General features: G+C 38.5%; 1 protein-coding gene across 1 annotated transcript in view; it reads right to left on the minus strand.

Annotated features, from left to right (window-relative positions):
* Nucleotides 1-9,030: 9,030 nt before the first annotated feature.
* Nucleotides 9,031-13,380, minus strand: part of RRP41L (3'-5'-exoribonuclease family protein) — a 47,063-nt gene continuing 42,713 nt past the window's right edge. The window contains exons 6-7 of the mRNA XM_087694189.1: nt 9,963-10,112; nt 9,031-9,624 (exon numbers count right to left, since the gene is read on the minus strand). Of these exons, the coding sequence (XP_087550315.1) occupies nt 9,535-9,624; nt 9,963-10,112 (240 nt within the window). The 3' untranslated portion in view covers nt 9,031-9,534. The remainder of the gene's footprint in view (nt 9,625-9,962; nt 10,113-13,380) is intronic.

Genomic DNA, 13,380 nt, shown 5'->3' on the forward strand with positions numbered 1-13,380 from the left:
AACACTGGCAAGACCTGACACAAAGAGGTGTATGCTCAAGGAGTGCAAAGACCAAATTAGCCCAAGTACATCTGTGAGGACCACCACATATAAATATCAACCATGCAACATCCAAGTGAAGATCCCAGTCTCAAGTATTTGAATGCTCAAGTAGCATAAACCGCCCTTGTTCAATGTCTGTCAAACGTATCAAGACACTCCCACTAGCACAAAAGCCATAAATATCAAACAAAAGAAGCTAACAAGGGCATATGATAGCACCAATTCTAGAAGATCCAAGATCAAGCATCATTAAGACCTCATGAGCATATAGGCCGTGTAGCATCCATAGACATCAAGTACATCCAAACTATAACTCTGGCAAGTCGAAAAATAGCCAAAGTAAGCTTCAGAAAATCAAATGTCAAGCCAAAGCAAGGCTCAGTAGCATCCAACTCTAAACAATGTAACGGGCATGTAGTAGTGGCATAGGCCAAGCATGTCAAGACCGGTCGGACATAAGCAAAGTACATGCCATAGGTACATCAGAGATGAAGTCCAAATGCTATGCAAAGCAAGCTCAAGCTCAACTAATGATTCGAGAGCAAATCCAAGCTCTATGTTGATCCCTGAGAGTCACTACATCAATGTATACATCCAAGACATAGCCCGAATGCAATAGGCATATCCAAACATAAGCAAAAGAGCTTCAGCTCTAAATATTCCAATAGCAAATAAATGTCTAAAACTGAGCAAACAGTAGCTCAATCCAAGCTCAAAACCATAGGCAAACCATTGGCATACTTTCCCATATGTATAGGCACCAACCGGGCATAATCAAGTAGCATAAGCATAAAATGTAATGACAGGGAGCTGTCCTGTTTTGGACTGCCTATGGAATATGTAAAATAGTAAATGATTGAGAAAATTCAACCACAAAAGCATCTCATATCATAGGCATACATTCCCCTAGCATTCGAGGACATTCGGGACCAACCAAGCAACCAATGTCAATGCCAACCAAGCATAAACATAAAGTGCTGATGTAACATTGTTTGTGGTTGCCTGTGGAAATAGTCCTGGACTAAGATAAATCAGTCCAAATCAATGCCAATGATAACCACTAATGTCGAGCATCGGGGGGTGTTTCCAAGTGCCAAATGAAGTGTTTTCAAGCTATCAATGAGTGTCAAGGGAGGGCTAAAGTTAAAAACGAATTTTTCGAAGATCTTCAAGCTGGCCCAAACTGATCTAGGGCATGTGGAAGGGCTGGCCAAGGCAAGGTTGGGGGAGTAGTCAAGGACCCCCAAGAGCTCCCTCTTGAAGGATAAAGTCACCGATAAAGAGTAGGCATCACAAGAAGCAAGAGGACATGGCTGCCCTACTTCACAAAACCTGTGGACTGAAGTAAAATAACAAAAGAGAGCTCCAATACCTCTAAAGGAATGCCCTAAAGGTGCCCAAATGGGCCGAGTAGGTGCTCAAGAAGCCGGGGAGTGACAGGAGCTCGGGAGAGTCAGCTATGGCTGCCAGGAAGGAGACCCAATGAGTATAGGTAATCGATAGGAAGCTGAAGGATTCACGAACCAAGTTGGAATGCTCAAGCAACCATGCTTTGATACCAGTTGAAAGGTGAGAAGGATCGAAGCTTGCTTGGAAGAGCTATGGCAGGAGAGCAAGAGCAAGAAAGAGAGAGAGACCAAATGGGAACTTCAATAGTCACAATGTGTGACTAGGCCTTCCTTTATTCAAACTGTCACTAAAAGAATAAAGAATAAAGTGATGGTGACGGGCACCCGCCACCCTGCAATGTGCAGTGACGGGTACTGTCAATGTAGTAATACACAGGCGGCTAGATGGAGGCAAATTTACCCCCAACAGTGCCAAGCTAGCTAGCCATATGGCATTGAATAAATATTTTTCCTATCTAGAGAATGACAAAGATTCAATGCATATACTTTCAACCCTTGATCTAGTCCTTATGAATTAGGATAAGTATAGGCATAGAAGTGAGAGAATGATTGTTCAAGAAGAAAAATGAACAATTTCCCACACCTTCAATTTTGGTGTAGATGATGATGCGATTTGAGCCAAGACCCTCAATAGAAAGAATGCCATACAAAAATCACCACAATGTGTTTAAGTTGGTAAAAGTATTAGAAGAAGTCCAATCGATAATCCACTAGGAAACCCTAGACCCATAGAAGACCTTGTTAGATATGCTCGATGTCGCATCCCTGAAAGTGCCACCAATGATTCATGGTGTTGAAAGTTGTAAAGCCCCCATTATGAGGAGAAGCCATGTGTGGGTCAAATTAGGCCTCAACTTGTATATCAAATGAGGTCTATGTGACCAAATGGCAAAAAGGTAACCTTTATGGCTTTGGCCTTTGGATTAGCTAGAGTAGTTAAGTTGGTAGTAACTTGAGGCACGGTGCATTGGGTTGCGGAATGTGGGAGTTATTAGGAATCCCTATTCTGGATCCCAAGGGCCATGAAGGAGGCCCCAATCCCACTAGTGAGGGTTTAGGGTAATGCCCTTGATCCAATGGTAAAGAAAAATATTCCTTAGAGTTTTCCCTAGCCCACAAGCAAAGTTTAATAGGTATATCATATAGGCTGACTTAACCTTCTTTACATGATATAAAAAGAAGCCCTAGTTACAAGAACTTTTGACCTTGATTTAGCATACAATCAAGGCATCATAGGCTTGGAACGTACTAAAGATTCAATACAGAATGCAAAACCAAACAAAGATCCAAAACTTAGAGAATTGACTAGTATTAGACAAGTTAATGAAGGAGAGAGAGCTAAAGCATTCACCAATCAAATCGAGAATCTACACGGTGTGATGGTTGGTACTAGGAGACAAAAGGCTACTAAGGAGTTAGCTTAGCAATCTCTATACCAAAGTTTAATGGACTAGTAATAGCTCTTACTGAGACCTCAAGCCTTGATATTCAAGGAATTTTGTGCATTACTAAGGGAGGAGTTGTGGCTTAAAGCCCAAGAAGGAAGCAACAATGAAGATGTTACATTCTCTGCCAACGTAAATGAAAAGGTGGTTTCACGACCAAAAGTCATGGTGACAATAGGTCTCAAGGAGAGTCTTCTATTGTAACAAGAAAGGACATGCAGAATTGTAAGTTGGCATGTCAAGAAGGCAAATGAAGAGGATGGTGTCCTAAGTAAAGGGAAGGAGACATCCAATATAGCTAAAGCAAAGCTAAAGTTATTCATGATGGCCATTGAAGAAGTGTGTTTCTTAGTACAAGATTCATCTACCACAAACTCGTGGATGTTGGATAGTGGTGTCTCACATCACATGACCAACAAGAAAGGTCTATACACTTCCATGTAGCCTCTACAAGAACCCATCACTATGACACTTGGCAACAATACCAAATGCCTTACTAAGGGCACACATACTATGTCCTTTTTTACTACAAATGGTGAAGTCAAATAGATTTCAAATGTGTTGTGTATTCCATAGATGACGAGAAATCTATTACCAATTTTCTCTACACATGTTCTTGGCCATGAAGTGAGATTCATCAAGAAACATTGTTCGTAAAGTTGTTGCCAAACAAAAAAGAATGAACAACTTATATGAGCTAAGTGCTCCTATGGCCACTACTAGAGTGGACACAAGTAAACTTGGTATGAAAGATTTGGTCACACTAAATTTTTAGTATTGGAGGAGATACACGAGCAAGGTATGGTTTCTCACCTACTTGCAATGATTCGAAATGAAGGAACCATGTGAAGCTTGCATAAGAAGTAAGCAACAAAGAAAGGAATTTCCATAAGAAAGTGAGAACAAAGCAAAAGCTCTTCTATAGTTGGTGCACAAATGTATTTCCTTCATGATAAGGCTCCAACTTTTGGTAAGTTTAAAGAGTAAATAAAACTTATTGAAAATGAAACAAGAAATAATATGAATAAATTTTAACTAGTTGGTGGTTGCGAGTTCAACTCAAAAGAGTTTCAAGACTTTTGCAAGAGCAAATGAATCAACCATTAATTCATGACGCCTCACACACTATAGTAGCATGGCATTGATAAGTACCAGAACTTGCATTAATATGTGCCTAGGTGCAAAGTGCTTAGTACTTTCTTAATCCTTTTCATTCTTATTTTATGGTTTCAAGTCTCAATGGAGCTACACAAATGAGCTCACGGGAAAATCACCACATAAGCCTTACATTGCTAAGAAACCACATGTCTTTGATTTTAAAACCTTTGGGTATAAATGTTATACACATGTTCCAAATGAGAAACTAAACAAGTTAAAATCAAAAAGCATGAAATGTATCTTCTTAGGTTATGGTAATGAGCAAAAGTCCCTCAAATTTTATGATGACCAAGAGGCAAAGAATATTACAGCAAGCAGTGATGTGGTGCTCAAGGAGTAAACACATACAGTGAAGGAAAATGTAAGTTCTTTAACTTTATCATTGAGCAAAGAAGTAGTTCATTATGGACCTCTCCCAAGAGCTATCCCCATCCTTAGAGAAAGCACAATCTTTGGATGACGAAGAAGCCAATCTACCATTACACCATCGAAAAAGCCATTTTTGTGATTGATAAAGTAGCTTTAAGATTAAAATAGTACTATGCTTAATATCTTGGGGAAAAGGTACTTGGACCAAGGCAATCTCAAAGAATAGAGGTGTAAAGAAAGACTTTTGTTCACATTGTCAATACAGCCTTGATAGTTGAGATCATGAAAGAAGTAAGCAAGCTAGGTGATGTGGAAGAAGCAATTGCAAATCCAGCATGGAGATCAACTAGACAAGCAGAGCATGATAGTATAATGAAGAATGGCACTTGGGAGCTAGTGGATTGGCCAACCAAGATAGAGGTTATTAGCACTAAGCAAGTCTAGAAGGTCAAGTATAAGGACCATGGAACCTTAGAAAAGTACAAAGCAAGATTAGTTATGTGGATGTTTTCACATATACTGAATGATTTGATTATCAAGGATCATTCGCTCCAACTACCAAAATGAGCACTCTTTGCACAACACTACTTACCCAATACTTGCACTAGCCACCCACAAGAAGTGGCCAATTTACCAATGTCAAATCAATATTCTTGAATATGCTAACCTCAAGGAGGAGGTGTGTGACTCAACCAATAAGATTTGAGAACCCCTATTCTGAACACAAAGTTTGTAAGACAAGGAAGGCATTGTATGGGTTGAAGCAAGTCCCTAGAGCATGGTATCAATAGATAGATAAGTACTTTTTATGATTAAACTTCAAAAGCTATGCCTCATATGCTAACCTGTATGTTTATAGCAATAGTGAAAATTTTATGCTAATTGTCCTATGTGTGGACGACCTTCTCATTATAGGTGACCATGAATATATCATTCATCAGACTTAAAAGGATCTAAGTTCTAAGTTTAAAATGATAGAATTGGGCTTCTTATACTGTTGTTTCGGAAATAAAACCTGGCAAGAGCTAGGAAAGACATTTACCTCTCAAAAGAACTATGTATAATACCACATATAGTTCCAAAACTTGTTTGGTCAAAAACTTGACAAGAGCTAGGAAAGATATTTACCTCTCAAAAGAACTATGTATAGTACCACATATAGTTTTAGAACTTGTTTGGACAAAAACTATAACTAGGTAGCAAAATGTGATTTCAAAAAATGAGTTTTTTTTTTTTGGATTCAATAATTTTCTCTTGGATTGCTAAGAAACAACCAACATTAGCATTTGTCTTCTACTAAAGTAATGTACAAGGCAAGTTACTAGAAAACGAAGATACAAGTGCTCAGAGTCCTGAAGAGCAAATACTTGAAGGAAAAGCTTGACTATGTATAGTATCAAATATAGTTCTAGAACTTGTTTGGTCAAAAATTACGATTGGGTAGCAAAGAGTGATTCCAAAAAATGAGTTTTTAATTATTGTTTTTGTTTAGATTCAAAAATTTTCTATTGAATTACTAAGAAGTAACCAACATTATTTCTATTGAAGCAAAGTACAAGGCATCTTATTTTGTTGTATGTGAAGGAGTATGCTTAAGGAGAATCCTATGGCATATGGGAGTGTAGGATAAAGAGTCAATTGTGCTAAGATGTAACAACCAAAGTTGGATCAACATTACTAAAAGTTTAGTGTTCATGTGCACACCAAACATATAGAGACTTAATATCACTATGTGCATGATTTGATTAAGGATAGAGTAGTAGATTTCCAATGGAGAAGAGTGGAGTGAATTTCTTCACTAAAGCTCTTATGAAGGATTTTCTTCAAGTTCATCTTCAAAGACTCAATGTTTTTACAAGGACGTAGTTTATATATGGGTGGATATTGAGGGGGGTGTTAGTGCTCAATACCCCACCCTTAAATGATACAATCAATTATATATACTCAATACCCCAGCCTCAAAAGGTGGATATGGAGTGGGGGTGTTAAATATACTCAATATCCTACCCTTAAACGTACCACTAATCATCCATCATGCTCAATGTTGTAAGGCCCACATTATGAGAAACCAAGTGTGAGCTCGAACCTTGAGTTGTATGTCATATGAGATCTATGTGATCAAATATTCCCTGACTGACTAGCAAAGGTTAATATGTATGTCGATTAGACCAAGTTGACCACCATCACAAGTTACAAGAAAAAGAACCTGTCAAAACCATGATCATCTATATTTTATTAAGTCAATTCTTTAAACTAGCTGAAACTCTTCACCTAGATTCTGTTTAGACCACTATCTAAGCTTCACCATGGAAACACACAAGTGGATAGGTCCATCATATGTCAATCTATTTGGAATTAAATAAAATTATATTCTTCTCTAATTTGTTGTGCATTGTCTATTCCTTGCTCAAATTCAAATTGTTACATCATGTAATTTAACAACATGAATGAGACTTGCATTATCTAAATTTGTATGATGTCAATAGTTCAAAGGGAGTAAGATTCTCTAAAGATTTTGCAAAATAAGCAAACATTGGAAAGGTCGTATATAATTCGTACTATTGGTTTCCAACATAATTCTTAACATATGGTTTGCTCTATATTACTATTTTGCCTTTTGCACTAGCACACAAAAATTACAAGATGTCATCAAGCTACATGTCTTGTTGCATAATTTGTTTACTAAATAAACAAAGCTTAATAGTCACTTTAAAAAAGTGAATGGAATTTTCAAAAGATGAACCAAAACTCAAGTATAAGCCATTTTTCAATCCTTCCCTTTCTTTTATTCAATAATCTATCTCAACAATACTGAGTCATATGTTTGTGTAGTCAACATTGAAATCCATATTATGTCCATTAGGTTGATATGAAACTACTCATATAGCAATTTCAAAAGCATCTATATAGATATTCAACATAATCATCTAATCTAGGACTCAAATTGATGCTAGGATAAGAGCCTTCTTCAAAGTTTCCAATCTATGTTGGCACATTTAAAGTTTAGAAAAAGCCTATATAAAAGGCCTTAGGGTAACGGTCTAGTTTAGAACAAGTTGCATATAGTAGCATTTGTAATGAAAAAAACATCGAACATCCTTAAGGTTGGTTAGAAATGGACAATTTACAATATTTTACTTTGAGAAAATGTGTTGCAATTCCATTCTTTTATTGCTTGTATCATCTAAACACTTGCATCAATCTATCTAGGCATTCTAGTCAAAACTAACATGTGGTCATCATTGATGTATACTTCTAAAACCTTTCTTAACATTTCATTGAATTCAATATAAATTAAGTGATCAATTGTCATCAATGCATTTAGCAAGCCAAGCAAATACTCTCCACATGGTGGCTAAGATTGTCTTGTGTTTAATGTTTAGGTGGATTTGCACACAATTGTATCTAAAAATCCCCTAAGTTGTAGACCTCCTTGCTTGCCACATGCTTGAGCATGTACTCTACATATTGAAAGTAGATAGTCATTTCTCTTTGTCATGACATTCAAATTTTTTAGCATATGTATACTAAAACTTTCTTGTTTTTCAAGGTACTCCTCTCAAGTCCTTGTGTGACTAGGCAAATACTTGTTTTTCTTATTGAGATTTTATGAACAAGCATTCAATTGGTTCACTCTCTCTAACTAATTTCACTTATTTCACCTTTCAAAGTCTTTCTAATGGGTTCATTGGTATTATCTTCTCATATAAAGTAACCCCTTTTCTTGGATTTTGTAAATATCATAATTGTATCTTAGGTTTACTCTACATTTTTGCCTCAAAGTCATGTCCTTTCTAGTCTGCTTCAGTCTTTTGTAACATAGCTGGATTTAAAGGTCCCTCTTTCTTCTATGAGCCCTGGTGGACCAAGGAATCTTAGGACGGCTATCACTATTCACTTTAGACTTTGACTGGTACTCTAAAAGCTCCTCATTGATCTAGCCACTTTATGAGTGCTACTTGCTTTGTTTGCTCCCATCTTCTATAGCATTGCAAGAGTAACTTGGTGGAGTCTTACCTTTTCATGATCAAGGATGATGTCTTAAAACTTTAACCAATGCACATTTGAGTTAATCTCAACTACTCACCTTGGACTAATAATCTTTATGTTCTTTGGAGTTTTATGGGTCACAATCTCCTCTATGAGATGTCCTTTAGTAGATCTAGCAGAGGACGGTCGGAACCAAAGACAAATCGAGGGATGAAACCTCAAATGACAAATTAGAGATAATAAACAATATTTGAAGACTCGTCATTTATCAATCTCATTGCTCCTTGGGTATTTGACTGGCCAACGAGTAATTATACACGATGAAGTTCAAGTCATGCATTGAGGTCCAGTTCCACACAACAGATTAAGAGGGGCTTAAGCAAAGCTAAAGCAAATTCCTGTATGCTTTTTTCATTTCTTTGCATTTTAGCATTTGTCTCAATGGCACTGATTATCGAATTTCAAGATTCTAAGAAAAGTAACCAAGCAAAAAGCAATTTGAACCGTGAGAATGAGGAAACTATGAAACTACACGAGAGAACTTTACTCCATAGTACGAATAATGACCGACTTAAGGCATTCTATACTAGTTTTCCTAGAAACAAATGCATCTAAGATTTAACACAAAACAATTGCACAGTTTGTGTGCCTAGACATTGTAATTTGTTAAGCGTTCTTGTTGTTAACGATAAGCTGATACAATAAAGCAGGCGGAAAAACTATCTGAACCAAGCAGTCAACAGGAACTCTTGGATCACGTGATGTGCTCATGTCCACCTATTCATTGATGGCCATGTAGCTTTCCCCTCACACTGTGTTGTCATCCTTTAAAGCCCTAGTGAAATCAATGATGGCTCCCATCATTCCTTGAATCCAAAGCCATGAGTTGGGAATGGAACTATCTCAAAAGCTTAACTTGAATCATTGCACCGTCAGGCCTGTACATGTTGATTGCTTGAAAGGCTGGACACACCATAAGCAAAAACTAGCAGAATCTTTCCATGTACAAAACCGATGACACTGATAAAAGTACCTGTCCTGCCCTGCAAGCTGTTTTTAAAAGCATGACACTGGTTTGGATGACTTTTTAACTGCCTTGTATGGTTGTCTGCTGGACTCTCTCAAGTGAATTCACTCATTGCAGACTCTTTCAACGTGGCTCTCATAACCTCAGTCAATTTACCACAAGCATTAACGCCAAGGTTTAAGGCCTGCAACAGAACGTTCAGTTCAATCACGTCATTTAAAATTGGACAATCAAATAAATGCCTTATTTTAGTCTAATCCCAATAATGATTGTTGGTTCTCAGGTTGAAACTTTCTGTCACTTGTACTTTAACTTGATTTTTAACCATCCCTAAAACGGATTATGGCTACAACAACCATGCAAGCAAACAATGCCATGATTGATGTTAGCAAGTTTCAACCTTATTCAAAAGATATAAAGACTTTCACAAGCTGCTAGCATCTCAATTCACACAATGTATAAATCTGCTTGGAAAGGATAGTGTAAGAAAATTGGATGAGACTATTGCAGGCAGACACATACCTCAGAAAGCCTTGATTTGGGCCACTCTCCAGTCAGTGAGAGTTGAGTCATCTCATTGCGAGAACTCATGCAAGCTACCATCAAGCTTCCATCTTGAGAGTATTCCTCCTCTGAAGTAGGGTCAAGAAGCAAGTTTTTACCGACACAGCTCTGCAGAAAAGTATATCAAAAGACACTTAACAGAAAGAGAGAGATATCAGCATGCATTTGATAGTGAGCGTACTATTATCATCTATTAACAAATTTGTTAGACATACGGGATCGTTTAAAAATCCAGAGATATCATTACTCAGCCAAATGCAGCACACCCAACCAAAAAGCAAACAGATTTTTAAAGTTGAAACATCGATCAGCTTATTAAAGACCAAATGGACAAATAGATGAAATTCTATCCCAGGGTAAAGGTACTTCTATAGAAGTGATAATCAGGGCACTTATCAACTGGAAAATAAAAGTTTCTCACAGGCCTACATTCCATTCACCATGTGTGTTATGCATTTGTTCTAGTCATGCCACACTTTCTTGTTGAGAAAACATGAAATGTTCACAGAGGGTTGCCCATCTCATATATCCCTTTGAAACCTCATTATGTTTTCCACATGTAACACAGGCTTTGCATGACAAACTCAGATCCAAGCAAGTAATGTTACCATAAAGTCACTGCATGTATCACAGCCAACATTTGTTTCTCATACACTACATAGTGATTCTCTGAATACTGCTGTCCCATGCACTGCCATCCCACAAGCATCAGCTTGCACAAGAAGGTTCTCTTAGACTTTGCAAAACCAACACTAAACCAAAACTCGACCTGCTTGAGTTCATCAAAACCTTTCACAACTCGTGACCTAAAAGGAAAGACATTCCTGTGTCAAGTCATACAAAGGAATTGGAACTGCAATCATTCTAACAAAAAGCTTGTAACACAAACATAAACCAGGGAAACTCCTCACTTCATAAAACTCATGGGTTGGACCCCAAATTAGCAAAACTTTCCATCCATCCTTGCACCATTGTGAAGATACTTTCCCCCAAATAGTAAATCTTCAGAAAAGATCACTCTTTTTGGCATCAATTAATTTACAACTTGTATCTTCTCAATTCTGCCGACGCATCTGTAACCCAAGCATAGACCAAGGAAACATCTCACATCATTGTATTCACTGCATTATGATTGTCATGCTGCAATGTTGTTGTCGTGACTCCTTGTGGGACCTCTTAACATTGGGTTGAGAAATAATCCATCCATTTGATACTTTTCCCAATCAGCTATATTGCTTTTTTGCTCACAAGTTGTCAATTGAGTTTACTTTTTGAGGCAGTCAATTCTTGCTATGCAGGACACTCCGAACCATGGAAAGGACTGAGAAAGCCATCTGTAACGAGCTGGATTGATTGATTAAAGGAAAAACTAGATGCAACAAGAGAGGAGGGCGGGGGATGAGTGAAATGAGAGTACATTGCAAAGAAGAATTCAAGCAGTATAAAACATAGAGCAGGGGAAGAGAAAGGGCTACAGCCTACAACATGTGGGAGCTAGAGCCCACAGGCTACACAGAGCAACTGATTCTGTTATTTTAAAAGTGTGGGAATTAAACAGAGGGAGAAGGAAGAGGAGCAGTATGACCTGAAGCAACCAAATCTAGCTTTTGAAAGTAGCAAATATTATATTTCTGCAGTTTATTTCAACTAGATTTTAGAAAAAAGTGTGGGGAGTTTTGACAATACTACATCAGAAAAAGTGAATGCAAAGCCAGAGATGGGGCAATCAAGGGAAAATTTTATATGGGAAGGTTTACTCTCCACCCCAACGACATCATTGCGAAAAGCAAGCAAAGGCTGAGAACAGAAAAGCTAAAATAGAGCATCATGGAAGGTAAAATACATGCAAGATCATTGATACACAGCCCATTCCACATTGTCCACCATCATTTCTAACTGTGAGATCATCAGGAACACTGTACACCATCATCTATTAGCTTTGCACTCATCATTTGCCAGCCAACCCATGATGCTACAACTCTTTGAAGCAGAAGTCGCATCTGAAGATCATCTAGTTCTGAGATTTACATCATTGGTGCATCATGGGATATGTGGTTGTTCCCTACTACTTCCATAGGGATTTAGGGAAATGAAAAGTAGACCTGTGTTGTTGGGAATAAAGGCCCTCGTGCCTTAAAATGTGCTCGGGTGTGAACACACCCTTAGCACTTGTACTTTCATATATATATATATATGTGTGTGTGTGTGTGTGTGTGTGTGTGTGTGTCTCTCCAAAAAAACTAAAGAGGTACACTCGTTATTGTACCCACAAGTTGTGCTCACTCTCACTCTCAACTCTACACTCTCTCTATCTCTCTACTCCTAGCAATCACTGTGTGTCTCGATCTCCACGTCCTCTGAGCTCGACAAACTGGTATCAGAGCCCAGGTGTTCAATACTCCATCTTTCGTGCAGGAGTCAAACGGCAGAGTCAGACTTGCAGGTTGGGCTGCACGCATCGCAGGCGACAGGACTGACGAAATCCAAGTCAATGGACTGCTGGACGGCATGCGACAGGTTGTGAATAGACGACAATCGCTGCAGGCATCGCACCAATCGGACAGAGCATGTGACGGCAGCTGACAAGACGGTGGGACCAGTGGGGCGCTGACCAGCGTGGCGACGACCAGTGGGGATTCACAGGCATCTGCGTCACGCGACTGACTGGGCATCTGTCCTGCGCAACACGACTGCGTGGCGTGAGTGGCGGGTCGACACAGCTGATGATGAACGCAGCAGCTGACTGGCACAAAGGGGCGCTCTCAGCCCTGACAAGTCAACGGACCCATCATCCAACATTTTTTTCCCCTTCAAACTTTTTTTTAATTCCTCTTCCACTACCGAGGGTTCGCACACACAAGCATGGTGCGCAGATTCGTGCAAATTTAGACCCAAAAATTTGCGACTTTTCCAGATTGAGTGCTCAATGTTGTTCATGCAAAATTGAGGCATCTACGTCAGAAATTGCAAACATTGTGAGCATTTGAATTGGGGATTTCGCCAAAATTATTGAATTTTTGCTAATATGAGTGAAATTTCTCAACATAGGACCCATAAAATTTGGGACTTCTATTGTATTCGTGAAATTCTGTTCAGCTGAGTCAGATTGGCTGACATTGGTGCACATTTGGACCTAAGAAATTTGGGGCTTTTGCAAAATCTTGTGAAATTTTGCCAATTTTGCCCATTTTATGCTTTCGGGAATTACTACAATCGGGACACATCGGTTAGTGAAATTTGGGGGTTTTGCTGAAATTGCTCTATTTTGGCAAAATTGGCATGTTCTATGCATGTCAGAGATAGTACAGATGTATGGTTGATGCTTTGAGCACAAAAATTTTGGGGCTTTTGACCGTGCGTGTCAAATTTTATGCCC

Source organism: Lygodium microphyllum, chromosome 2 (genome assembly GCF_053477565.2).
Source record: "Lygodium microphyllum isolate KBCC chromosome 2, Lygodium_microphyllum_v1.1.10, whole genome shotgun sequence".
NCBI lineage: Eukaryota > Viridiplantae > Streptophyta > Polypodiopsida > Schizaeales > Lygodiaceae > Lygodium > Lygodium microphyllum.